Source organism: Ptychodera flava, chromosome 14 (genome assembly GCF_041260155.1).
Source record: "Ptychodera flava strain L36383 chromosome 14, AS_Pfla_20210202, whole genome shotgun sequence".
Lineage (NCBI taxonomy): Eukaryota > Metazoa > Hemichordata > Enteropneusta > Ptychoderidae > Ptychodera > Ptychodera flava.
The window spans coordinates 24,453,273-24,480,844 of NC_091941.1; the positions used below are offsets into that span (position 1 = coordinate 24,453,273).

Here is a 27,572-nt window from a genome sequence, read left to right on the forward strand (position 1 = left end):
AATACAGATGTCACTTTAATATTGTCATAACCCTGGAGAATTCCAGACGTGCAGATTGAAAGCATGTCCATAATTGTTAGTGGCCGGGATAGGTAAAAGGCTGAGCTGCGACTGTCCTACACCAGACAGAAAATCAAAACATTATCGAGGTCGTTCACCGAAGATGGCATTGAAATGCTACGATGCCCGCGCCTCGCAAGGCTAACACTTTAACTGTAAAATGTTGCTAACCAATGCGATCCCGTCACTTCGCTGTACATATAACGCAGCGGCATTGGTCAGATACACTAGTATGCTGTGTGTAAAGTTTATATACGCAAAGTAATCACCGACGACATCACTTTCACCTAGACCAGCTCACAACAAAACGTATTTCTGATCACTGTTTGCAAATAGAGTTGGCCAGAGGGTCAAAACCAAGAATACCACCAGAAAACAGATTTTATAAGTTTTGTGAGTCATCAAAATCTGTGGAGGATGAATTTCTTCTTTTAGTGCCCTAAATATAGCAATGATAGAAAAATTCTTTTTCCTTCAATGAAGTTGTATTAGCCAATATTTGATAGTTTAAATGAAAGAGAGAATTTTTTGTACATTTTAAGTTCCGATGATAAACTTTCTCTGGGGAAATATATTACAAACACACAGTTTCTCCCAGCAGCTGCATGTAAAGAAATTGACAACAATATTTTGTGCAATGTTTAGTTTTGTTCTTGCTATACTGCACTTTCATCAAAAGTGCGTTGTTATGCGATGAAGTGTTTTAGGGGCTTAGTCGCCCCGCATTTGTTTAAAATTTTTTCAAGTCTTTCTCGCAATCAACCCAACATTAACGCAGTTAATCAACAGGGCAGCCTGTAGAAGTTTACTCCTTCAAATTAACTCTGTTGTAATTTTTAACTATCGAGTATGTAGCAGCTGGATGATAAAGACATTTTAACAAGTTGTTTTCTACAAGTAACAGCACACAGAGCTCACCTAAGGCGGCGAACGTGCAGCAGATAGGCTTCCCGAAATATCTGCAGCATAGCACCCCTGTCCTCGTGATTGACCCCAACGTTGATCACCTTTGTGACGAGTATATGTTCAGGTCAGATATGTGAACTGAACAAGTTCATTACGTCCCAAGTGAACAAGAGTTTCATATTCAGGTTTCCATGTCAAAGCATAGCAACTTTGTCTAGTTTTGTCCGGTGTTAGTAATGAACTGCAACCGTGACTCTACAATCTGTGATAGTGTAAACTTTATTGTAAAAATAAAAACTATTACACTGTGTGCAGAAAAATCTGACATTTCACATCTTATATAAACCATCAATTATTTAACAAACTACGCTATTATAGCCTCCCTAAAAATGTTCCACGTTCCAAATATTAGTGAAATCTGTATTTATATTTAAAAGAAAGTCTGAAAAAACACTGTTAGCTGCACTACTACTGACAAGGCTGAGTGTTTCTTTAATGTAGAACACAAAGACTGAAGTCACTATACCTTATCTTACCAAACAATATATACATAGCAACAAAGATGAACACGTTGAAACGAAATATAAAGTTTTTAAGTTTTTTGGTGGTCACAATAGAGCAACTCCATCATGACTATTTATTCTCTGATACCCTGAACATTCAAAAGGAAAAGTTGTTAGCTGTTTGCTCTCCACTAGATTTGAATAATAAATCCTGTAGGAAGAGTGTGCTCACCATTAAGTTCTGGGACCCAAAAAACAGACTCTTCACTCTTAAAATATTCAGAAAATAAACAAAGGAAAAGTAGATTTATTTGAAGAGGGCGCTGTTTTAAGGTACACTAAATTGTACAAGCCGGCACAGCAGACTGAATACCTTTTGTCTCAGTTTGCATCCCATTTGACATGGGCAATCTTGGGAGTAGCACATTACACATTCCTTCAAGTCTCTCGCTGGAGCCAATTCATAGCCATTTCATCTAATTGCTGTTCTTTTCTTTGAAAGGATTATTGCGCTCCGAAAAATTTATGCCTATGGTACATGATTTCAAAATGAGCAACATTTTTCACCATTGAATTATGATACGATTCCATTCATCCCTACTTCAACTTTGCCGCAGACAGCACTTGGGTTGTACCAATATATTTGAGGTTAGTTAAATGACTGGTCTGGGCAGAAGACTGAAAAATCTTCAGAATTAAATAAGCATTAAAACTTTTTACATGTACTACTACAAAGACAACTTGTAGAGGTGTCCAGACTGAAGATTAAACACACTGCAGATCATTAAGTTACATGCTCCTGTCATCCATCAAATGTCAAAGGTTAATGTCACACTGGATATTGTATTCTCATGTTCATACCCATCCTAATACGGTAAACTTTATGTGATGTTGAAATTTATTGCAGATATTCCTTTTTCTGTCTGTATTCACATTGCACTGGGTCAACCACTGACCGTTTCTATGGCTGACATAATAATTCATGGTTAATTTAAATATTTCATCAACAAATAGGATATATCATTACCAAAAACAACAATTCAAATACTTCATCAACAAATAGGATATATGATTACCAACACAATAAAGTGAAAAACCTTCAGCAAAATACCCGATGACATTGTAAATTGTGAGAAATTTTAAAAATTATAAAAAAAAATTACAGCAGAATTTGAGATTGAGTGCATATGCATAATAACGTACATCATAGACTATTGTTATTGGATGAAAACATTTTTGTTTTTACCTTTGCCTTAAGCTTGAAATTGCTGGTGGCACAGACTCCAGAATGCCCATGTAAGAATAGGGCTTTACAGTAAAAGTCATTATTTCATGCCTCGATGTGAGTGCAAATCAGTGCATTGATTTGAATAGGAACATCCAAGGAGTTAGTGGGCCGGTGAACAATGTACTGACCGTTTTCCATGGTTACCCGGTCCAGTGAAGCCGTTTGACATTTCGACATCAACGTAGATGCTTAACACAAGATGTAACATATCGATGCGCGCACTGCTATTTTGATTTTCGTTAAAATCTGTTTGATGCTAGTCGATAATGGTAAAATTGTTTGAAAGTGCCCTGCATGTAACAGAATGTCATATAGCATAACTGTAAAGAGGCATGTAATAAAAATATTAATGCCTGAATACTAAAATATTAATGCCTTGCAGCAGGAGACAATTTGCCCTCCTGGTGTCAGGCAAATTGTCATCTGCTCTCGGGCACATAAACCCATGTATTCTGGCAATAATATGTAATACCAGCCAGCAGGTCAGTGCACTTCCAGATTTCAGTCAGCAGAAATATACAAACCAATTTTGTTGCATTTCCTTGCCCCCCTCCTGATACCCCAGAATTTTAGAATTGCCCACATTATTTTAAAGAGTACGATTGGACCAACTTAGGGAGCCTATCAATCATAATAAGAAGTGATGCATATGAAACGTTAATTCTTTCCTTTTAGTGCACTCCTTATCTACCTGACAAAACACTCCTCCTCACTGACAAATTGTTTTCATGGTCCTAAAAATACATCCATCATTTTGTTTGAAGATATATTTCCAGGTTTTGATACCCATACTGTCAGGAGTAAGTCCATTGTGCAAAGCATATCAGTGGCTATCAATTCTGTAATATATTGCAGAGCTGAGGGAATTTTATCACAAAGCTTTTCCCCTTTTTTTGGCATTTGCGATTTTGATTATTGGAAAACAAACTGACTTAAATTGAAAGAAGAAATTATGTTTCAAATGTATGGCTTTTTACAATTCAAGTCCCCTTTCAGGGAAGTATGTATGCTGAGATGCAATGGTCCAACTGCCATCATAGCTGCACCAGTCAACTCTGATGAATACTTCATAATTATTGCTTTGTTCTAGACAACCACCAAAGCACTAAGTGGTGTTACACCTTGACTCATGCATTCTTTTACCAGTTGAACCCAGAGCATCTCTTTTGGTTTGACAAAATATGAAAGAGGCACTGAACACCATTCTGTAAACTTAAAAAATTACTGCACCTGGTTGTGGGACAATCGTTTTTGAAATCAATCAAAGCAAATCAATTTGTAAATTTATATACCATCATACAGCTAGTTGCCATTTTTGAGAATGATCACTTCTGAGCTGAAATGTTCTCTAAATTTTCTTCCCTGTGTTTTCCTCTGGATGTTCTCATAAAACGTAGTTACATGAATAAGGAAACATGGTCCATTATTCTGGAGTTGGTGACTAGGGCACTTCCACTCCACCGGAATGCCCTCTCAGTTGCCCAGTGATTTGGAGAAGAAATCCCTGGCACCCGCAAGCGCAACAGTTAGACCCTGTAAGCTGAGATGTCCATTCAGGTAGAAGGTAGCTTTCCTCGCTGCCATGTACGACACTCCGAGGGCAGAAGCCCCCATCATCGCGAACAGTGCACTATTGACGAGCTGTTGAGTTGACAGAAAAACAATGAGAGTACTAGGAAAGGGAGTGTGGATAATTTAAAGCAGATGTATGGCAAATGGAAGTCATAGCATTTCACCTCAAAACCCCTTTTCTGAATGAAAGTTTGGAAGTACGAAAACCTGATAAAGAAACTATTATCTGAGCATACTGTACTCACAATAAATTGCCTAAAATAAAAGTAGGCAGTAGAAGTTATTTCTGCAAAACTTTCAACTGCAAAAGTTAATCCTGTGATAATCTTGTGACAGTGTCCACAGAGTAGTAATTTACCCTTGCTTGCTTTGGCGAATTAGGCGATCAAATGCATTAGATAATAGACATAGCACAGTGATAAAAGTTCTCATAAGATTGTCAAAGGACAAATACGTGACACAGCGACAGAGGAAAAGAAATCGATCGTTACAAATCCGGTGCTAACATAAGACCACAGACCCTGGAGCGAGACCAAAGGTTGGCAGTATAAATCTTTATTGGCAATACATATCATAGTCAAACGTATTAAAATAAAATGACCCATAGCAAGAAGAAACCTGTCCAGAGACCAAGACACCCCTACCCCTGGGGACGGACATTTGTACTACCCCCTATGATTTAATGGACATGAAAGCTTACCTTATCCTGGCTCTGCCATTTCTTGATCACGACGTGATACCGGATCCTGGAGAACGTGACCATGGTGTACAGTGGTATGAACCTGCTGGGCATCAACCAGTGAAGCAAATTGTCCACTTTCTTGCGGAAGAGAAACCAGCTTGAGTTGACACTCGCACGCATCTGTCAGGACAAAATTACACAGCTCACATTACTAAACAGTCAGAATTACAAAACATGACGCCAGTCTAACAGCAAAGTACAAAGGCATCAAACGATACCTCGTGCATTCAGGAAGCACTACAATTCGTTTTTGTTTACAGTTAGTCTTTCTCAGTAAACAGATTTGTGATGTGTCTTCTGTAATGCTCATCAAAGTTTCACATCTTGGGCAAACCATGGAATTCATTCCCACCACAGATTTTTAACTACAATCACTCTTTACACTGTCACTACACTGACCCTCTGTCTTCTATTTGAGAATTCCAAAGATGCCCTTAAAATGTCTATTTTGGTAATGACATAGTGAACAGCAGTATTGTACAGCAAAGCTGATAAGTGTTTCCCTAATCTCCAAAACAGCTAACCAACCCCTAAAAGCTTCCTTTTTTCCCTTACATCATTGTAAAATTTGTGTGTGTCACAATTGATATTTCATGGACACAACAAATGAACTTCCCACAAAAAAGGTGTCAGAAACTTTCAAAAGTAGGTGGGAAATTGTAATTGATAAGCAGTCTGGAATAAGAATTCACAGACTTGTGTATCCCCTTCATACACTGATAATTTTTTACAGGAAATACTAGTGGCCGCCAAAACTCTGTGAGCATTAAGTCTTCTGCCAGCATACATACTGATCCACTGTAGTTTTTTCAACAATGCTGACATCAGAGCACACTATACATTACCTCAATGTAGTTGTACATAGCGAGGTCACACATGGCCTTGGCATCTGGGTTACGGATTTTTGTGTACTCTGGTAACACCAATGCTGGAATACCAAAGAGAAGATTTCGCTGTTGAGTGCCTCTATGAGTTTCAGAGGAGGGCAATGTGAAATATTGCTTTGTGATTAAATACCATAGATAACTTCATCTGGTGTGGCTCTACAGCACAAATATACAATTAAGTCAATCAGTGTGTCTGTTTTCAATACTGTTGAACTGCAATTGAAGGCAACAAATAAAAATAGCGTCAATGACACTGTAGCTCCCATCCTGGACTATTTAGTGTTTGTTCTCAGGTCAGATATTTGACATGTGTGAAAGGGATAAAGTGCATGAAGTGAAAATACTTAAATGAAATGTACTGGAGACAGTGAAATATGTTTAATGTAATTATTCAGAATATAAAATGGAAAAAATACAGAATTAGATATATCGAATACTGTGATACAACCATTAACTCAACAAGTCATTTACAATGACATAGTCCCCACTTGTAATAGGAGTATTAGTCTTGATTGGGCAGGAAAATGTGGTCATTAAGAAGTATCACTGGAGTGTAGTTGAGATCTATGGGCACATAGGTCTATGTCGTTGTTCCCAATTTGAAACACATGAGGCATGTCTAAGTTATGGTTCTAAATCGGGAAAAAAGATCAGACCTCTAGCAGTATTGGCCAGCCAAGAAATACATATGCGCATTATAAATGAGGTACAAGATGTCACATCTTAAGGTCTAATATCCTATCAAAATTGCAGGGTATAGAACTTGTGGTTACTGAAATATGCATATATATGTATAATCAAGGTCAAAGGTCATCGAGGTCACATGACATTTTGAAAAAAAAAATTATATTGCTAATTAATCCCTATATGCCAAAAAATCAGATCTCTAGCTCTATTCGCTTGCCCAGAATAGATGTGTACATAATTAATGAGGTAAAGCGTGTGTTGTCATAAGGTCTCCCATCCTACTAAATACAAAGGACATAGCACTTGTGGTTACTTATTTATTGACATAAACATATATTTTAGGTAAAAGGTCATCGAGATCACATGACATTTGGTCAAAAAATTTCTCTCCTATAGTTATCCCTATATACCAAAAATCAGACATCCAGCTCTATTGGCTCGCTCAGAATGAGATATGCACATAATTACTGAGGTACAGTATGTGGCGTCATAAGGTGTCCAATCATACCAAACATGAAGGGTGTAGCACTTGTGGTTACCGAGTTATGGAAAAATATGTATATTTGAGGTCAAAGGTCACCGAGGTCACGTGACATTTTGTCAAAAAATTGTTTGCTAAGTTATCCCTATATACCAAAAATCAGACCTCTAGCTCTATTGGCTCGCTCAAAATTAGATATGCGCATAAGTAATGAGGTACAATATGTGGCGTCATAAGGTGTCCCATCATACCATACATGAAGGCTGTAGCACTTGTGGTTACTGAGTTATGGACAAATATGTATATTTGAGGTCAAAGGTCACCGAGGTCACGTGACATTTTGTCAAAAAAATTGTTTTGCTAAGTTATCCCTATATACCAAAAATCAGACCTCTAGCTCTATTGGCTCGCTCAAAATTAGATATGTGCATAATTAATGAGGTACAATATGTGGCGTCATAAGCTGTCCCATCATACCATACATGAAGGGTGGTAGCACTTGTGGTTACTGAGTTATGGACAAATATGTATATTTGAGATCAAAGGTCATCAAGGTCACATGACATTTTGTCAAAATATCCGAGATATCTGCGTGAACGGATGGACTCACGGATGGACGAACAGACGGACATGACCCAATCTATAAGCTCACTGGACTTCATCCGTGGGGACTAAAAATTGTGTCACTGCATCCTTTTTGCAATATGAATACGATGAGAAACTAAATTTTTATTTTTCGTGGCCTTATACATGGGAGTCTATGGAGATCTGCCTTATACATGGGAGTCTATGGACGTGTAAACTAAAAATATGCAAATTTCACCACGATTTGCCCAAATTTGGGAAAGGTCACTCCTATGCACTTCCATACCAAGTTTCAAATCAATCGGACTTGTGGTTTCAGAGCAGGAGATTTTTTGACCAAAAATGGGAGAAAATTACAAAAAAATTCATGAAAAATAGCAAGTCCAAGATACTGACCCAAGATGCGCACAATCATTTCATGTCAGCCCAAAGTACTTACATGCTAATTTTTCATGTAATCTGCTCAGTGGTTATTGAGTTTTTTCAATTTTGACTGTTTTTACATTTTTTCACTTAATTTGCATATTTTTGGCAATGACAACTTCATTTGAACAAAATCTCATCTACAGCCCATCATCCATGTACACACCAAATATCAAGATGAAATGTACAGCGGTTTTGGAGTTTTTGATGTTGACGGACAGACATACAGACATACAGACATACAGACGTACAGACATACAGACATACAGACATACAGACATACATACATACAGACATTTTCCTAGCCTATAAGAATAGCTTCCATTGCCATATATACATATGGCTATGGGAGCTAAAAAAGCCATGTGTGCAGGCATACATGCACCGTATATGCCTTGTGTGCATATGTAAGTGAAGGATCAGGGCTGAAACATTCAGGCACTGTTTATATGGGAACTCACAACACAGAGCTTGAACAAAGGATATTGTTTGGTAGTCTCACATTGTTCAGAATATGACTTTTTTGATGGATTTTTGCAGCTGGTATGACAGGGGGGTGTCTTCTGTGAGAATACTAAATTCAAAGATGATAGAAAACATGATCAAGTTTGCACTTCATAATGTGGGCTGTGCTCACTATTGTATCTCAAGAAAGCTAGCGAAAATGTGAACACTTGTCCTAATTATCTTCAAATGAATTCACAGAGCCAGGTATTTAATACGCACAGGTTCATTTAAAAAATAGCCCAGAATGCTGCCAGCAAACTGTAAAAACACATCCTCTTCATATCAATACTCACGGAAATCATCGTTGTACTTGTCCATGAGTTCATTGAATACAATACAATCTTCAAGACCCTGCAGAATGATGACAAGACATGCAGAGATCACTGACACTTTCAGATTTGTCATGAGAAATGAAATGTATTCATGAAATGTGCTCAGGAATAAGTTAATTTTTTCTCTGTCTAACATACAATCATCCTCCACGTAGTGTAGTATAAAGTCTACCATAAAGTTGGCAGTGTAGTGGCCTCCTATAAAACGCTCACAATTCTGACTTATTGACAAGGAATGTTGATACTGTAAACCAAAGATCAGTTTTGGCTGGTTTCAGACATGTGTACACAAATATCGTTTCAGGAATAAAATAGCATAATTTTCAGAAGACATGATATTTAGCTTTCATTGACAATACATGGGTTTTCTCCAACATTCATTGTTCATTGTACCAACGACCAAGAGAGTAGTGCCACATCCACAACAGTCTACAGAAACGCCACCTGCACACTTATTTCTTGGTCTCTTGGGTGATCTTTGTGCACAGGTTTGATTGCACAATGCTGAACAGAGATTTTATATAGATTGTACATACACAATTCATTCCCTGTCCATAGAAAGGCACCATGGCGTGGGCTGCATCTCCCATGATAACACAAGAATTTTCATGATGGTATGGACTGCACTGTGTGAATCAAGAAAGTAATTATTGATGATAAAACAAAGGAGAAAATTTAAGATGCACCACTGCTATCTCAACGACATAGGCAGTGCAGGAAAAATACATTCACTGAAAGAATGGCATAAACTTCATACAACAAACTGAATTGTAAAATATAAAGTTGGCCATCTTTGCAATATCAATATGTAACTTTGTAATTTTGACACTAGAGGGCGCCCCTTACATGGCACTTTTTTCACTACTGCATTCAGCAAACATTATGCAAACAGTGTTGACAGTTATAAATTGAGCGTTGCCTGGTGCACATGCCTGGTGTCAAGGTTTGTATTGGGTGTCATACACAGGGAACAGCCATCTAATGCTACATCTTAAATAAACATGCCTGACCGGTAAGACCTAGCTTCATGGTGACAACAGACATCTGTATACAATGGTGGCTTTCCTGCCATTGCATTTCACAGCAGTTTATAGAAAGCTCAGTACATGAAAGTAAGGAAATTCAAAATGGAAGGACTTTTTTAGTTTTGGCATCATTTTCCTGCCAGAAGGTAATGGAAAGCTAAGGTGGATATGAGGGCCTTTGACAAATTGCCAATCAAAAGTTGAAAAGATTCCGGTTTGTTAATCAACCGTTCACCTAAAAGGTTCCCATTGTTCTTTTGCTCCTGCTAAATATACCTTTAAATTAATTCCATTTCACCTTCACGTTCTTCCATCCTGACTGTTACACAGTCCTTGATACCCTTTGTCGATCTGCCACACTGAATTTTGTTGGGTGGTATCAAAGGGTGCATGGCTTATTACCAAAGACAATCAACAACAGTGTGGACCCAGCAGGAAAAAGCTTGTCAAAATGTTATCAATTGAGTGTGTCCACTGCAAGATCATCATCATAATTTAAACCCTAACCTTAATAAACAAAGAAACACAGACCCCAGAAAAAAAGACACTTCTAATCAGTGACACTCAACAGCCACTTCCTGGCGGGTCAACTGTGCCACAGTGCTTTCCAAGATACCTTTATAGAGATCATGGGGAGTGCCTTGGTGTTCAACAATGTTTGTTTGATGTTCTCTTCTCCAATGAGGGGGATGGAATCCGCGTAATTCTCGTGCCAGAACTTCATGATGTCTTCTTCCGTTTTCAACGACTCAAATATGTCGAAAGGCATGAAGAGAGTGCAGGTGAACGACTTGTCGGCGTTGGGCAGGGCAATCATCATGAATTCATTGCGGGGCCATATGTGAAGAAAATTCACATCCATTGCAAACTGAAATAGAGAAGAAATGATCATCTCCTGACTCACAATGCCAATACACGCGTCACATCAATCATCACGATGAAATCAGCACAATGTCAACAAAAACGCATTTCACAGGTATTTTTTTTGCAGATTTCTTTTCAGAAAGATACAATGAATGCTCCTTAGACTGGCTGTTTCTATTCGGGCTTTCAAACAAAGGCAGATGATCTGGCTCACTGAATAATCCCGTTTCTCTTATGAGTTGATGCAAAACAACTTCATACCCACACATTCTGTATTGGAGGCAAGGGAAACGCCTCTTTCATATCAATCAATTATGTTGCTGGCTGGTGACTACTCTAGCTACAGTCCTAAATATAGCAATTATTAACCATTACAGCCATTTGTTCTGCTGCTAAAAAGAAAGTTGTTCTGGCATGTGTTTCCACTTGAACTAATGTGTAAACAAACCCATGCGTGTGAAGACAGGCACAGACATAGATGCAGATGTATAGATCATGAATCTATGAGGTCTCTTTCTGTATCGATTACCTCGCCATTCTTTGGTGGGATTGTGAGTTCCATGTAGCCATGTGGGATGTACGTCTGACTGTAATCAAACCTGATAGACCGCATCATTTGTCGTCTGACAGTGGAGAAAGCACCGTCGCAACCGAAGATCAGATCGGCCTTTGCAGTGACCTCCTGGCCGTCAGGTCTAGAGGAAAAGAAGAAATATTGATGAGAAGAAAACTTGACATCAGCGGGTGGTTCAGATAGGTTCAGCAAGAATCATGAACACCACTTCAAATCCCTTTCCCTAACCTCAATGTTTTTGCCACACCTTCACTTCAATTCATTCAAGCTTATGTGAGAATAAAAATTTCAGACAAATTACGCACACACAATGTGAACAGGCTAGCAGTCTGTTTCTTGAAGAAGTCACAAAGACCGAAGCTGTGCTTAAAAGCAATATACAACAGACAGTGTAAGATGGGGAATATTCTAAAGAATGGTCAGATTTTTTTCCTGAAAGATATACTGACATTTTATATCACCGACAATGAAAGACATAACTGTGTCAGATTTGGGTGAAGATCTCCTGGAACCACAGGAAATATATTGGAAGAAGCATGACAGATGACAAAACCATTGCAAGCTTTGTTAATCAACGATTCATTCATGTGACTTGGACAGGGGCCAGCCATCTTTGCTCCCTCACCTCTGTCAACATGTTTTGCTACGGAATATTTTGCCGCTTGTTTTCTTATCAAGTAACTTCACTATGACATATGTCACTTTTTTACGTCAGAGGCATAGACAGTTATCCATCAACAGTTGTTTGTAAAAAGAGCGACACAAATTTTGTTCAGACTTGCTACTGTCACAGTAGACCTTGACCTTCATTCATGCTTTCCAAAAGGACATTTCTCAGAAAATCAATATGCTTGTTGGCCATCCATCTCTTTTTTTGTTTTTTTCTCCCCTGTCTCATTCCTGTTTTATTGGTCTGAATATCTGATGTATGCTCACCCCTGGAACACCATTTCACCAGTCTGAAGGTCACAGCGGCTAATCTTGTGGTGGAAATGCAGACCCACATCTAACTTCTCCGCAGCTAATAATTACAGAATAGCAAAAGAAAAAAATATCAAAATGAATATAATGGTTCTTTCTATTTAAACAAAGAGTGACTCATAACTGTGAATTGGAATTGTGCATGTCATCATTTGTACTTCAGTGAAGCATACGGAGCACGTTCTGCTAAAAATAATTTTTGCTGCATATTTATCTCTCGTCTAGCAATTTCGTCTTTATAAATATAATTTTGTCTATTTGTGGCACTACAGTCACCAATAAGTAATCATATTCAGACTGCTTAACAGACACTTTTGCATGTTGTTTAGTTTTAGGAGGAGACACCACCATCATGGGCACTGAGCATGGTGGTGAACTTAGAAGCGACACACAATCAAGTATAAAACAAATAAGATTTTTAAACTCCATGAGTTTTCGTCTGCACAGCTGAATGTTGTACATAATGGTAGCAAAATTCATTGTGAGACATTGTTTAATCAGACTGACTCAACTTTGTCTAAATTTCCACTCATGTAAAAACTAACCCTGACTTTGTATTTTAAAGATGTTCAAGTAACATGTACTTAAAAAAATCTTCTTAGTGTTATTTGTAGTCATAATTTTATTATAATTTCAATTTTGGTGTATTGTTCATGTCTGTCTGGCAACCTCAATCATGAGAGACTTGGTATAATTTGTGTTGTACAAAGCTAAGCTGTTGTTGGTGTATTTTGCTTGTCTTACTCATTACGAAAACAAGGTTTTCACAACCTATGGAATTCTCAAGATTACTGCATAAAGATCAATAATTATAACAGGGTCTGTACTCTCATTAGTCGCCTAAAGTTCAAGGACTTTGAAGTACTTTATCAGCAATGGTCACAAACTTTTTGAGGCCAACACTGCAGTTTTCAAGGTATCATTTTTACAATTTATCATTTTTATACATCATTTCAATTTGCATGCCATTTTTATGATCTCATGACCAATAATTGAGGGTGGCTTATCAGTTTTCCAGGACTTTCCCGAAGACTTAATTTTGGTTTTCAGGGCTTTCGAGGAGGATTTAAAATTCAAGGATGTTCCAGGAACGTATTGATCCTGAATAATAATAATAATAACTGCAATTATATGAATAGTAGCATGGCAGACTACTTCTGAGTTGCATTGAGTGTTATACATGAATGGTCCCCTTTGAGGGGGTCCATCATATTTACTGACTCAACCTCTCTGACTGACCTCCTCATGCTGAATACATATGCATGTACAGGCTGATAATTTTGAGTGTTCTAGTGTGTATCTCTGTGGCTCCTTTATATGTATGTGACAAGTGTGAGTGTGTGTGCGGGGGCATGTTTTCAGTACTGTACAAAAGGGTGTCAATGGAGACTTTTTGTTTCAATGTAAAAGATATCAAAGAGCCAAAAGTGTTTGATGAAAGCGGCATTTTTCACCAGTGAATGTGTTAACACACACCATTATTACTCGGTCTACACCACCAACACGAAGAGAATGCCTCTTGAGTATCGTATCTCTCCAAAGTTTCCTTGAAATATGCCTATTTTGAAAAATGTTCACGTTGTTCAAGAAAAAATTTAAAACAGCTCAAGAGTGGATCTTGGGGATGTGTTTACCTTTAATATCTTTCCTTGGTGCGACGAAATAATGAAAAAAAGATTCTGTCACTTGTGTATTTGTCCCTACAATTGGCAAATATGGCTTGAAATAGACTGTATATAACTATAACATTAAGCATCTTGAGGAAAGAACAGAATGACCTGAAAGTCCTACCTGTCAGGATAGTTTCATTCAGTTTCCTACGGTCAACAGACAGGAGATACTGTTGAAAGAAAAATCATTTACTGTTATAAATAAATGACTAAAACACTTTTACTACAATTAAAGGATAAAAATATGCCTCATTTTATGAACATTTCAATGGCAATTAATAGCAAAAATATTAGGAGGAAAAATTCTACAGCAAAGAAGCACTTTTAGTATTCAAGAGACTGTTATTTTACTTCACTCCTGAATCATTGGGTGTACATGGGAAAATTGACTGTTTGCCCGGCTAATAATAACGATGACATTACAAATCATAGTAATACCAGTCTGCCTATTATGGTGTAGAGATGGAATGTTTAAAATTAGCTCTTCATACCTGCCCATTTTTCCCATATTGTATAGAATACAGCTTGCCGTCTGGAGTGTGTATCTGCCTTGCATCCATGCGAACGCCCTCAGAGACAACCTTGCAGGTTGAAAAGACAAGGAAACGTGCTTTATTTCACAGGTTGTTGAGCAAATATTTGTACTTGCTGTATATAACCTTCATGATTGCAACCATTTTCACTGTTTTGTATGCTACATTACTTTGCCAATGTGATGATAGCTTGTAGGTCATAAAAGTACTCCAGCATTTCACCACACCCATAAACATCCTTGTTCTTCACTGTTGGAAACTCGACCTGTTCACCCCCATGGGGCCTAGTTCCCTACAAACATGTCCATATTCACTATTGATAACAACTTGTTTGGGTCAAACCACCGTGGTGAAAGGGGTAAAGGAAAAGTTCATCGTAAATTACAATATCTTGAATTAACAAAGGGTCCCAAAGAGGCAGTCGTTAGACCCTATACAGTTTTGCAGTAATTATTTTCAGTGAAAGGTGCAATATTTTCAACTTTTTTTTGAATTAAAGCTTATCTGTATTGTCACCAAACATATGAGGCCAAACTGTGCTGACTTGTGATCATATCAAGGCCTGAGCATTGACGATTTTACCACAGCTACATTCATAAAGCGACATCTACAACTTGAAGTTGTTAAATTTGTGAACTTCGCTCTGGCACTTATTTGATTACTCTATTTTTAACAGCCTTTCCTTTTAGATTATTGATTACAACATGGAGCTAAATCAAAGCAAGACTTAAATTACGTAATTTTTTGGCCTGATTTTTGCCTGAAATTTGCTCTGTGACCCCCCGATTTTTTATTCTTGATTATGAAAGTGAACAATTATGATTTCCTAAAACAAATATTGGCTGAAGTTTGAAACATTCAGCTTCAAGCACAGATTTCTCTACCCCTTTTACTGCCATGGGTTGACCAAAATCCAATGGTGACTGTGGACCTGTTCACAGGGCATTGGGGTGAACAGGTTAAAGACGCAGAGTTTTCAGTACTGGTACATGTGAGTATGTGTTAATAGCACGGGGACGTTACGCGTAAATCATGCTGGACTCTTCTCTATGCAAGGCATTAACAGTCAACCATGGCTATTTGTTATACCTTTTCTTCCACTCCAATGTGCTTCAGAGCAGTTCTTCCTCTTACGGAGAGTGCTAAGTTTATACTTCTTCCTTTCACTACTTCTGCTTTTCTGATATCTACCAAAAAATAAAATTAAATCATTTAGCATGACAATGCACAGAAATGTCTCTAATTGTTCAGCATATTAATTCACAGGCAGCACAGTCTCTGATTAAGTATAGATTACAGATAAAATTAATTAAACCAGGACATCAAGATCATATGGTTGGTTTAGGGATAATGGGAGGCAGAGTCCCTAAATCGGAAAGTGGGCCATTAGCATACATCAGTGTTCTCCCTGAATAAGGTAACAGGGGCGTGGCGCCCTCTTGTAAATTCCGAGCGCCCCCTTGCCAGAAATGAAAAAGATTTATTTTTTTTGAAAAATAAAACATAAAATGTACGGGAAAAAAAGTTGACAGTGATTTACAAGCAAAATGCGAGCGTGAGCGTCGATCCTGCAGACTGCAAACGTAATTCTCATCGATCTTGCAAATCTCGCGAGTTTGTGATGTCATCCGAGATCATAAGCCCATGTGCAACTCATCGAAGGCAGCCATATTTGCATGGCTCATCTCAGTCCGTAACGTTACGTTAGCCACGGTTCAATAGGGACCGTGCATTAGGTAACCGACTTAGCTGAGTAAACATGGCAAGGAGCTGGAGGGTAACCAAGGACAGCAGAGTACACTGAAGTTTTTATAGGAGGTTAGAATTTCGTTTGTGTATTCCTTCCCAAAGCAAAACAACCTAATTTTAGGCTCGGTCGGACGTGTATCAGGATGAGAACACGTGAGTGTTGTGGTGATAATTTTGACATCGCATCGATGAATAATGTATGTTTCTAGACTCGCTATGTTTTCGTTTTCAAAAAACGTAATCTTCATTGAAATCCGTGAACTGTAATAAAAGTCATGGAACACTGTTTCAGATCTCTTTTCCTTTGTGTTTTTTATACGAAAAAAATCTGAAAAAATGCTCCCCAAGCCTGAGTTTTATGGTCACCGTGATCATTTTGACATCGATGAATAAATGTATGTCTCTCGCTATGTTTTCGTTTTCAAAAAATGTAATCTTCATAATTAAAATCAGCGAACTGTAATAAAAGTTATGAAACACTGTCTCAGATCTCCTTTCCTTTGAATTTTTTATACGAAAAAATCTGAAAAAATACTCCCAAAGTGCCACCAAATAACACCATTTAATCTCTGTTTTTCAAAAGCTCCAACGGCACGAGGGGGGACACCCCCCTCCTGACCTCCCCCCGCGACCGCTTGCGCGGTCGCTTGTGGTGCTTCGCACCACGTCTTCGCCCTCTTCTAAAAAATTCCTGGGGAGAACACTGTACATACTAGTATAACACTTAGAATTTGTCTCCAACTTTAATGGTAAATTCATTGTCATCATTATTGCATATGTCTTATCGCACAGGTAAAACAGTGAGATTACAAAAAGTGGTAAAGGCATATATCAGAGAGACTAGGACACAACTGCCTGCCCAGGACAGGTTTTTGTTTTTTGGTGGGGGGGGGGGGAGGTGAGGGAAGGGGGCAGTGTTTGCCCATCTGCAGTCACCTGAGATGTGGTATACAGTTTGTGGGCTATAATTACCAAGCTTGTACTCTTCTTCTTGGCCAGGCAACTTTTTAAATGTTACCTGCCCGGTTAGTTGTCATTTTAAATTTCCTGCAATGCAGATGTGCTGTGAAAAAGATACATGTGTACTTCTGAGCGGACACTAGTAGTCAGAGGATATTTTACGTGAACAGGCATACGCGTTGACTTGAATAGTTCCTTGTGGTGGCAATCCGTCAGTTCATCAACAGGGAAAATAACCATTAAAGATTTGTTACACTGTTCCTAAGATACAGCATTTCCACATTGTATGTTCTGGGGTCAGTTTTGCCTATTAGGTGTTGGAGAGGATAATACATTATGATGCTTTTTCCAGCTTTAAAGTTCCGGCTTATCAATAATGAGTCAGTTGTACAAGCCCTGTGAATCGGGTGATATGGTCTTGTTTGTGGAGCTACAATGTAAATATGGTGGGCATACTGTATGTTGTTCTGACTGTTCATGGGATGATAAGAACTGGATTGAAAACTTCTTGTAAATGTAAACTTGGCGATAAGACCATGTTATATGTAGCTTAGAATGTTTAAAAGGGTCTATTAAATTTGGTGATCATCTGGGGGCTAGGGCTGGCACACATAGAAATCTGGGCTGATTTGGATTGTAAGTCAGCCCTAGACCCCTCCCGATCAGGACAAAATTGGTCTGACGCCAAGCTTTCAGACAGCTTATACAACACTTGCGTGAAAGTTACGTTGATGTAGCAGTGGTATTACATTGCCTAATAATAATTATGTCATCCTTTAGAAGAGGAGCCATAGAGAAATCCATAAAGTGATAATAATACATTCAATAACTCTTATTATGCACTGGTTACTCCCTCTATCTTTGGAAGACCTGTTCATATACCATACTCATCTGTGTTCAACATTTTGCTACAAAACCATACATTTGTCTGATACATGTACCAATACATTTCTTATCCCCACCTACATGTACATATACATACACACATATACATAGAAACAGACATGCAGCACAGACCAATATTACAGACATCGTAGAGTCCTTGCTAAGGCACCTTGGGAGCCAAAAATCAGTGGTGTCCAGGTTATCAGGGAATTGTTGTGATAATAATTGATGGATTGCCAGCTATCATTTGTTTGCAAGCGTTATCTTACACACTTCAAGGATACCAATACATGAAGTGATCGATGACAACAATGACTAAAAAGTAGGTCATTGATTCTGCTCCGTAATGACAAGGACACAAAGTGTTCTACTGACTAAGTACACCGAGAGATCATGTGATAGCAGCACAAACAAACCCATGTGTAAAATGCATATGTACATGTATTTCTTTGCGAGCGCCAGCACGTGGTTTCCTTTGCACCATGGTCAAGGTTTAATAACCTACTCTTTTACATATTTTGTTAGGAAATGAGTGCCACCAATTTAAGAGTTTTGATAACTTAATTGCATTCATTCATACTTATCTTGACTAAATCAGAATTATGATAATCATTCTCCATATCTACAGATCATCGTTTGCGTCACAATCATGCTTTAACTGTTTTCTGAAAGCTCTCAATGACAGATATATGTATGATGGTTAACAAGTTGCACATGATAGCATTTGTTGCAGCTTCTGAAGTCAAGGACTCCCATCTTTGCGCTGACAACATCATTTGGATTAGAACCAAAAGTACACTGGGTCGATGTACTCCGGCAAGACAGGTAGACAAATCCATTCTCCAAAACAACCACTTCAATCATACCATGTTCACCAAAGCCTTCAACTATGCCCTAGTACAATGTAAGCAGTCATTTTGATCGTAAAATAAATTACGCACTTACTCTTCCTGATATATCTGTGAATTAGTTTCTGCATTCTTTGATTTTCTGACTCTGACACTCTTTTTCATTCTCCCACTTCATCAAAGAATGATTGCAAGGGTCAAAGTTGTCCTTCAAAGTTTAGGTTTCTAGTTCAACAGCCTGGGTTATGATTCGTTGATATTGTGTCTCTGAAAACCAAGTTCTCTCATTGATTTTAACATCTCATCACAGGACTCTGGATAATGGGACATCTACGGAGGACTTAGTTAATATAGCAATTCAATTCAGGACAGATAGAGACATGATTTAGGGTAACTATTGAGTAAAATTTACGTCAGAGTATTTTTAAATAACTGATCATGGGTGGAAAAATACCACTTAAAATACGACGTATGTTGAGGTAAGTACTTTTAATCATGATACTTTACCTTCTCTGGATTCATACAGATCGACTTGAAATCCCTTCTTGGCAAGGAAACATGCTTGCAGTGATCCAACCTATGCAAGGATTAGAGAAGAAAACCAGTGTCACTTCATGGCTAAGAGACGAAGACGTGATTCCTCTGTAAGCTTTGGTAGAGGGTAACTGTGAAATGTGTGCACTGACAGTACGATTGTAAAAACATTCATTTTTTACATGCTTTACAACAACATACTTCAGGATGAAAATAATGATAATATTATCAAACATTACAGCTATAATCTGTTTCAGTAAAGGTTTGACATTGCCATTCACATTTTCAGTCTGTACAACTAATTCTTTTAATATCAATTTTCATCTTGTTCAGTACTTAATCCTCCTGTTTTTAATGAATACAGCCTGAAAGAAAAGGTTCTTTAATCTTTGTGTTAAAATAAAATAGCTGTACATACATGTAGGATATCCTCATCCTGTACAGGATATCCTATCTCATATTGTTTAAATACTGATTGTAAACATTTTGCTAGGATGGTGACCTGCATCTATAAGGTCTTTTTTGAGATTTGGGATTTGGTCGAGCGTTTTGTCTGTGGCTTCTCCGCTGGGTGACTGGTGCCGTATGTTGAGTTTGAACCCAATTGAAACCACCCTATTTCAGTGCTCTCATCTTGTTTTTTCCCTTTTTGACTCAAAATTCTCTGCATAATAAATCATAGCCACTATCATCACTGTAGACGCAACTTGTGCGCGTCATAACTTCATTATTCAACAGCTTGGACAATGTATGTAATCTTAAAGTACTTTGTACCGATGACGCAAATGAATAGCTGTGCCATCAATCAATCAAAGTCTGATAAACAAAACCATAATAATATCAATGAACACCAAACTCCTATAATGTGAGGCCATTGCGTACTCAAATTTCTTTTGATTTTTTACAGGATGGTTACAGCACCTTGTAAATCCGGTCAATGCACTGGATAGAACTCATATGACAATGTGCAAAGACTTGCAATGTGCAAAGGCATGGCATCTGCAAGGTGTGGCTAATACTGCAAGACACAGAAGTATATTGTGCTACTTCGACCAGCTGAATTCACCTCTGAACAACATTATTGTCAGTTCAGGATGGTCCTACTTAACTTTGTAAATCACAAATGTCCCATGGACCTGGTAATGTACGACCTTGAATGAAAAGAATTATTGGACCAGTTTAACATCATATTGAATATACAATCACAAAGACAAGGCGATAATGATGTGATACCTCATACATATATCTGTGTTTATATGGTGATCAACAAAAAAATGGACGAGGTAGACATTTTGTAAAATAACTAAAAAATATCTCTAAAAACATTAAAAGAGAACTTTAAGAGGACAAAACTGAAAAGAACAGGTCTAGCAAAGGAAAACAGTTTTAATGTCAAATAGAAGCTTTTGGGTAAACATAGGGTAAGAATTTCCACAGGGTTGCAGCCCAATAACCACGCTCAGCCATGGTATCTGGTGTAAAACTGATGGTACTGTATTTCACTGATATATGTCCCCGCCCTAGGTTTGCCTTAACCAGCTGTGGTGAACATCCCTTGGGTCACATGATAAATTTGAATTTTGACATTTACAAACTGAATCAAATCATCAATCCGAGGACACGCTTTCGAAATATTTTCATTATCTGACAACAGAGAAGAAAAACGTCACCCATTCCCAGCCATCATTTATGTTTTGGCATTACTTTAGAATCTGCTTTGAAATGTTGCTATCGTTTCAGAAAGGAACAAGTCATTGTCAATGACATAGTCCCCACTTGGTTAATGACTTTGGAAACCTTTGACAGAAGTGATTATGAAGTGGTAATTTTGGTCAACAGACATCTGGAAAATGTTTGGAAAATAGTGTATTGATGTGTATATGCAGTTGATGTCAGTGGTCAATGGTTACAATGTGGCTATATGAAGTCTGATTGTTGGTTTGTGACAAAGATTTGGATATGGAAGGACAGATGTAGAAGTCCGCACATGGAATATGTCTATAGGTATTTGTAAATTTTTCCAAATTGTTGACCTGGCAATGTATGAAGCTACAAGCACAGTGTAGAACGTGACTTCAATTATATGTACTTGGCCAAAATAAAACACCAGGGCTGTTAATTATAAGTCAATGTAATGGCTTGGTACATACTAGTACATGTATTGGTACCAAAGATCAACGATGAATGTTGTTTTAATCTGTTCAGTGCAGCAAAATTCTATGACAGTGCTGTCATTTGAATGTAAACAACAGATAAGTTAGGTACAGATAGTGCAATGCCTTCCACTGTAGGGGTGATTATTACATCTAGAATTATTCTGGATCCAAATTTCTTATCAGTTCTTGTGCGTCTTAATTTGAAAATTTGCAAAAATTGGTCCACAATGAAAAAATTAATCTCAGCTTTGCTTTCTGGATCAAATTTCACTACAAATTGATACCAAATATTGATACCAATAATTATGTTCACAGCCTTAACCACTGTCTCACAACATATCCTGGGTTGATATAGGTCATTTAAAGTCACAGACTGAGAAAATTACCTAAATTATACAGCTTTATCCAACTAATAACATCCTTCTGGACTTTTATACCAAATTACGAAGCTATCAGACAAGAAATTTTTGAAAAGAAGTTTTCCTGACTAAAAATGACAAAATTGTCTTAAAAATACAAATTTGCATATTTCAGGACAATCTCTACATATCCAACTGTTGTCATCCCTGGGCATCTGTACACAAAATATAAAAGCTGTCTGTCCAGCAGTTATAAAGAAAAAAAGATTTTTTACGATTTTTTTGACCAAAAATGACGTAAATTGCCCTAAAACAGTTACTTTTGCAATTTTGTTGTAATTTTAACAAATTTGAAGGGTCACAGCCTGCAAAGATCCACCCAAAGTTGACAGCAAATGGGCTGATGGTTTCAGAGAAGAAGAATTTTTACTTAAAATGAGAAAATAACCAACAAATTCAGCAAAAATACAGAATTCAAGATATCTTTAAGATATACATAAAACTGTTTAAGGTCCACCTAAGGTACTTGCACAGTAATTTTCAAAGCAATCAAAACAGCAGTTCTGGAATTATAAATTTTTTGCTATTTTCACATTTTTTAAACTCATTTGCATAATTTCAGTAATGCAAACTTCATTTGAACATATCCTATCTATAGCCCAGGATGGATCCACACACCAAATACTAAGCTAAAAAGTGCAGCGGTTCACAAGTTTTGATGTTGACAGACATACTATACGTACGTATGTACATACAAACATACATACATACATACAGACGCCACAAACTTCAGCTTACATGATAACCTCACTTTGGTATACCAAATGTGAGCTAAAAATGACGAGAAATGGAAATATGACTGAGTAAAAACAGATTTAGGTCAGTGGTTATGACCATAAGTGTGTGTTTGTAAAGGATCACGTCCTGGAAGCAAACTGGGACCAGTCCTGGAAGCAAACTGGGGCTGGTCCAGGAGTGCATTTTGGGCCAACTTAGAGTCCCAGTTGGTGGTCTCAGTTAGGGGTCTGAGGTTCTCTTACACACCTCTAAGTCACTCTATATAAAGAACTGAGTTGAATTATGTTGCCAGTTAGCAGAGAGTTCTGGAGGTATACAACACCAAGTACTGCTAAGTACACACAGAATAGGAATTGCATGGAGAGCTACAGAGGCAATTGTTTGCTAATTATCATTACAAAAGCAGACAAAGATACCATAGAAACATTATGGCAAAGACAAGGAAGGGCAAATAAATTCATCACAATTATCATGGGAAAAGTTGCTGTGAATCATATTTGAGAATATGCATATCATATCACTTTGTTTTCTGGCTCTTTGTATTTTTATAATTTACAAGTTTTCTTTCAATCATGGAGTAGCACAAAGAGTGTGACTAGTACTTTCCCACATGATTCTAGCACAAATTTGAAATCTCATATTCTCCTGAAGAGGTTATCATTCAATTCAGTGGTATGTACAAAAGTTTACTGATTACATTATTTAAAATGAGGCCGTTTCCTAAAATTTTTAACACAGAATTAGAGTTTGGCAACCTCAATCAAACGGTAAACCCAGTCCTTGGAAAGAGTTTATTACAGTCCAAATAACAAAAGTTGGTCGGTTGGGGTTTTTGTGGGGGGATATCATGTTTCCTAAGCTTTTGATAGCAAAGGAATGGAGCCAGTAACATTCTCCAGAATGCCTGATTGGGCGATTTGCCCTTATATCAAATCTAAATCCCCCCTTAAAATAATCACAAGGTGTGCAGTATCACTCTTACAATGAGAGCTTGGGAAACTGATTACATAGAGTATTGAATGATAATGGCATTCAGCGTCATGATTAGTCCCAGTATACATCACAACGCAGACGAGTTGTCTGTGATCACAGACTTTATTGCCTCCATATTATAAAACTGTGTCTGAACTTATATGAGTGAAATGTATTGTATTGAATGCCTTAATGTTTTAATAATGTAAAACCCTAATTTTGTATTGTTCCCCCCTTAGTCAGAACTAAATTCCTCAATTTTTCAAGAAGAGGGTTTACACTTACCCCTTGTGAGAGAAACCTGGAGAAAATGCTAATGAAGCTCTTAAAACACAACAATAATTAGAGGGAGCAGTAACTTTGGCCAGAGGGAATTTACTTTGAAGTGATTTACATTCATGATTAAGAAGATTCAGTGTTTTCTCCACCTAATCTAATCCCATTCAAAATAATCAGAAACTTGTGCAAGAATTGCGTTGTCACCCCAAACAATGATATCTTGACATATTCTATTTTTTACATCCATGATTACACAGAGTATAGTGGCGGGCATGCAGCATCATGATTTATAGTGCCCATGATGAAGAATCACAAACTTTACCTCTGGATTACAAAACTGTGTCTGAACTTAGTACAGTATATGGATAAAGTGTGAATGATCAGTGTACATGTAAGCTTTATAATGGTCAAAACATTTTCTATACATGGACACGAAGAAAAAATAGGAGATTGTTTTTAATTTAATATTTGACCCACACTTTAACCTTAATGTGTTTATGATACCTTGACTTAATAAATTAACTTGCTTAATTTATTATGGCTCCCAAAAATCAGAACGAAAATCCCCCAATTCTTCAGGGAGCTTGGGAAAGAAACCCACAGAAAATACTGAAAAGCTATAATTTTCGATTCTTGTTCCAGAGCTTATGTTTCCTCTTGATAGTTTTACTGTGGAGCACGATTACTTTACAGTGGGGTGCATGGAGGTAACCTTGGTACCTCGGTCCTTTGGGGCCGGTCTATTGGTACCTCCATGCATAGACCCTAAAAACGGATCCATGGTTGGAGAAAGGCATATTAAAGTTTTCTTTCGAAAGTTTTGCGTTGTTGAGAAAAGGCAGTCGTCTTTATAAGACGTCAAAACTTGCTACGGGCATGGAGCGCTCGAGAAAATGAACAGTCACCACTGGATCTATGCAACATGAGCAACCCAGGATGAACAGCAACATACAATACAGAGTTGGTCTGGTCTTTTTTGCTGATCAGAAACGTGGTTTCATGAAAATTATGTTGAAATTCAGCCTTACAGTTACACAATGTTGAAATCCCCCTTACGTCACAATCGCCAAGGATGGCTGACCTGCGTTACAAATCCTACCGCCGGCATTAACAAGTGCTGTAATTTGAATTTTCCGAAGCAATATCCCCAATGAAAGAGATCGTATAGCCCTTACCGGACCACCTCCAATTACGGCAATCCGTTTCCGGTCTCTGCCACTCATCATCGCCGGTTACACAGGGCCTTTTTTCGACGGGCGACTTCGTCAGAGTTGCAATCAGCGTATACACATGCATAAACATGTGTACGTACCTATAACCTGGTTTCCTCCCCCATTTCTACCACTGGCTGCGCTATCCAAAGAAAAGGGCAAGGGTCATCCCTGGGGTCATTGTCCTGTCATGGTTATACAAGGTACTGATATTACTCCAAGTAGAGCGGATAAGTGAGAAAATATTTCAAATTGTGATACAACCATGAAATTGGGCTTGTAGGCACATTTTAGGTCACTTAAGAAAACAACGCTAACCACTAAAAGCCACTAAAAATCCAATATGGCGGCCATTACTATAGGTGGACCAAGCTTGCTCAAGTCAAGGCACTTAGGGAGCGTTCAGTTATTATGGCGGGGGTGGGCCGGCAAGTTGTTCCCGCGCATTTCAAAATAAGTGAACCCCCTACCCATTGCACCAAAAAATTGATAATTGATGACCCCTCCCTTTTAAGATGGCAAAAAATTCATGAACCCCCCCCCCCCCCCCACTTTGCTTGCTGCACACACAAACACACAGGCGCTCCTTAGTTGGGTAGTCTGCTAAGGAGATCAATTTTCGGATCGATCTATTGATCCCGTAGTCGATATGCCCGCCACTGCAACCTAAATACTCAATACGGATCAATAGATCGATCCGAAAATTGATCTCCTTAGCAGACTACCCAGCTAAGGAGCGCCTGTGCACAAACACCTCTGGAAGGGGTAGCGATAGAATCCAAAAAGAAAAGGTCTGACATGTTCGAATTTCCTCTTCTGACTTGGTACTAGTATCTACAGGTGATTGTTAAAATGATAATTTTCCTGACAAAACTTGCTATATCTCTAATACGTAAGTAATAGGAATTGTTCATTGCCCTCAGTGAGCTCAATTTACAATAAGACAAGCCTCAGGGTTGCCAAGTCAAGATGTTCATGTGACCGATAATTCTATTTTTGTTCAGATTTACAGTTAAATGACTTCAGAGAATGAAATCATGCAGTGAATCATTTTTATCTCCCAGAATATTTCTGAACACTGATTTTGCTTTATGAAGGAATGGATACTTATGAAAATTAAGTGACCCCCCCCCCCCTCTGAGCTGTTTGAAGAAGACATGACCCCCTTTTAGTCTGGTGCCGAAGCACAAAACCCAAAAATTTTGGCCCCACAATGGTTCTCGGTGGTTTCTGTATCTTCAAAGCCTACTGAATCAGGATCTGCATGATGCCACCCTGGCACCCTTGGGCATTTTAATATATTCAAGATGGCCGCCAAGATGGCCGCCAAATATGTAAATTGTGATATCTCAGCTCTGTGAAATGTTATCAAAGTGATTTTAGTGTCGTATGCCAGGTAAACAGGGCCAAGGAATTCATTTCGTTCATTGCCGAACATGTGCAACCCTTAATTTGCATAAAAGTCCACGATGGCTGCCAAAATGACCTCGAAAACAGGTAAAATGCCATATCTCAGCTCCATGAGAAGCTGTTGGAGTCATTGTGGTCTTCTTTTCCAGGCAAATGGGGCTAAGGAACTCATATCTTTCATTGCCTGATATGTACAACCCTTAATTTGCATAAAAATAATCCAAGATGGCTGCCAAGACGACCTCAAAAAAGTTAAAATGTCATATCTGAGCTCAATGACCAGCTGTTGAAGTCATTTTGCTCTCCTTTGCAAGGTATATTGGGTCAAGCAATTCATATCTTTCATTAGCTGACATGTGCAAAACTTAATTTGCATAACATTTGCATAAAAATCCAAATATCTGTTTAAGTGTGTAACAAGTCATATCTCAATACAATATGCCACAGATTTCGGTGTCTTTCGGCATGTTTGACGGGTCAAAGCATTGGTATCTTTTGTTATATTTACTGTAAAATCAAACATGATAATCTAAAATTGATATTTACAATCCAAGATGGCTGCTCAGCTGGTTTCCACAACAAATATCAATTTATATCTGAGCTGAAATTGGTTCCTAGAGACTAATACATTTAGGGTTCAAGGCAGAAGGATAAGTTTCTTTCGTTATGTTAAATGTAAAATATTTCAGCAAAAATGCACAAATGAAAAGCACAAATGACCACCCAGTATCAATTATGGGCACACAAATGGATGCCACAAAAACATTGAGTCATATCTTAACCAACCAAGC

General features: G+C 38.0%; 1 protein-coding gene across 2 annotated transcripts; it reads right to left on the reverse strand.

Moving 5' to 3' along the window:
* Positions 1–1,229: 1,229 nt before the first annotated feature.
* LOC139149871 (kynurenine 3-monooxygenase-like) lies at positions 1,230–25,506 on the reverse strand. 2 transcript variants are annotated; one of them, XM_070721875.1, is made up of 15 exons: positions 25,336–25,506; positions 19,570–19,639; positions 15,710–15,807; positions 14,579–14,668; positions 14,209–14,257; positions 12,373–12,457; positions 11,392–11,557; positions 10,615–10,866; positions 9,510–9,599; positions 8,935–8,992; positions 5,917–5,999; positions 5,030–5,191; positions 3,230–4,398; positions 1,927–2,805; positions 1,230–1,807 (listed from the first exon to the last, which is right to left on the reverse strand). In XM_070721875.1, exons 1-13 carry the CDS (start codon positions 25,384–25,386, stop codon positions 4,231–4,233), a joined length of 1,422 nt encoding a protein of 473 aa, XP_070577976.1. In that variant the 5' UTR covers positions 25,387–25,506; the 3' UTR covers positions 1,230–1,807; positions 1,927–2,805; positions 3,230–4,230. The 2 variants fall into 2 exon arrangements, with proteins under 2 accessions (XP_070577976.1, XP_070577975.1); XM_070721874.1 differs by having other exon boundaries at positions 1,230–2,805; positions 25,336–25,496.
* Positions 25,507–27,572: the final 2,066 nt, after the last annotated feature.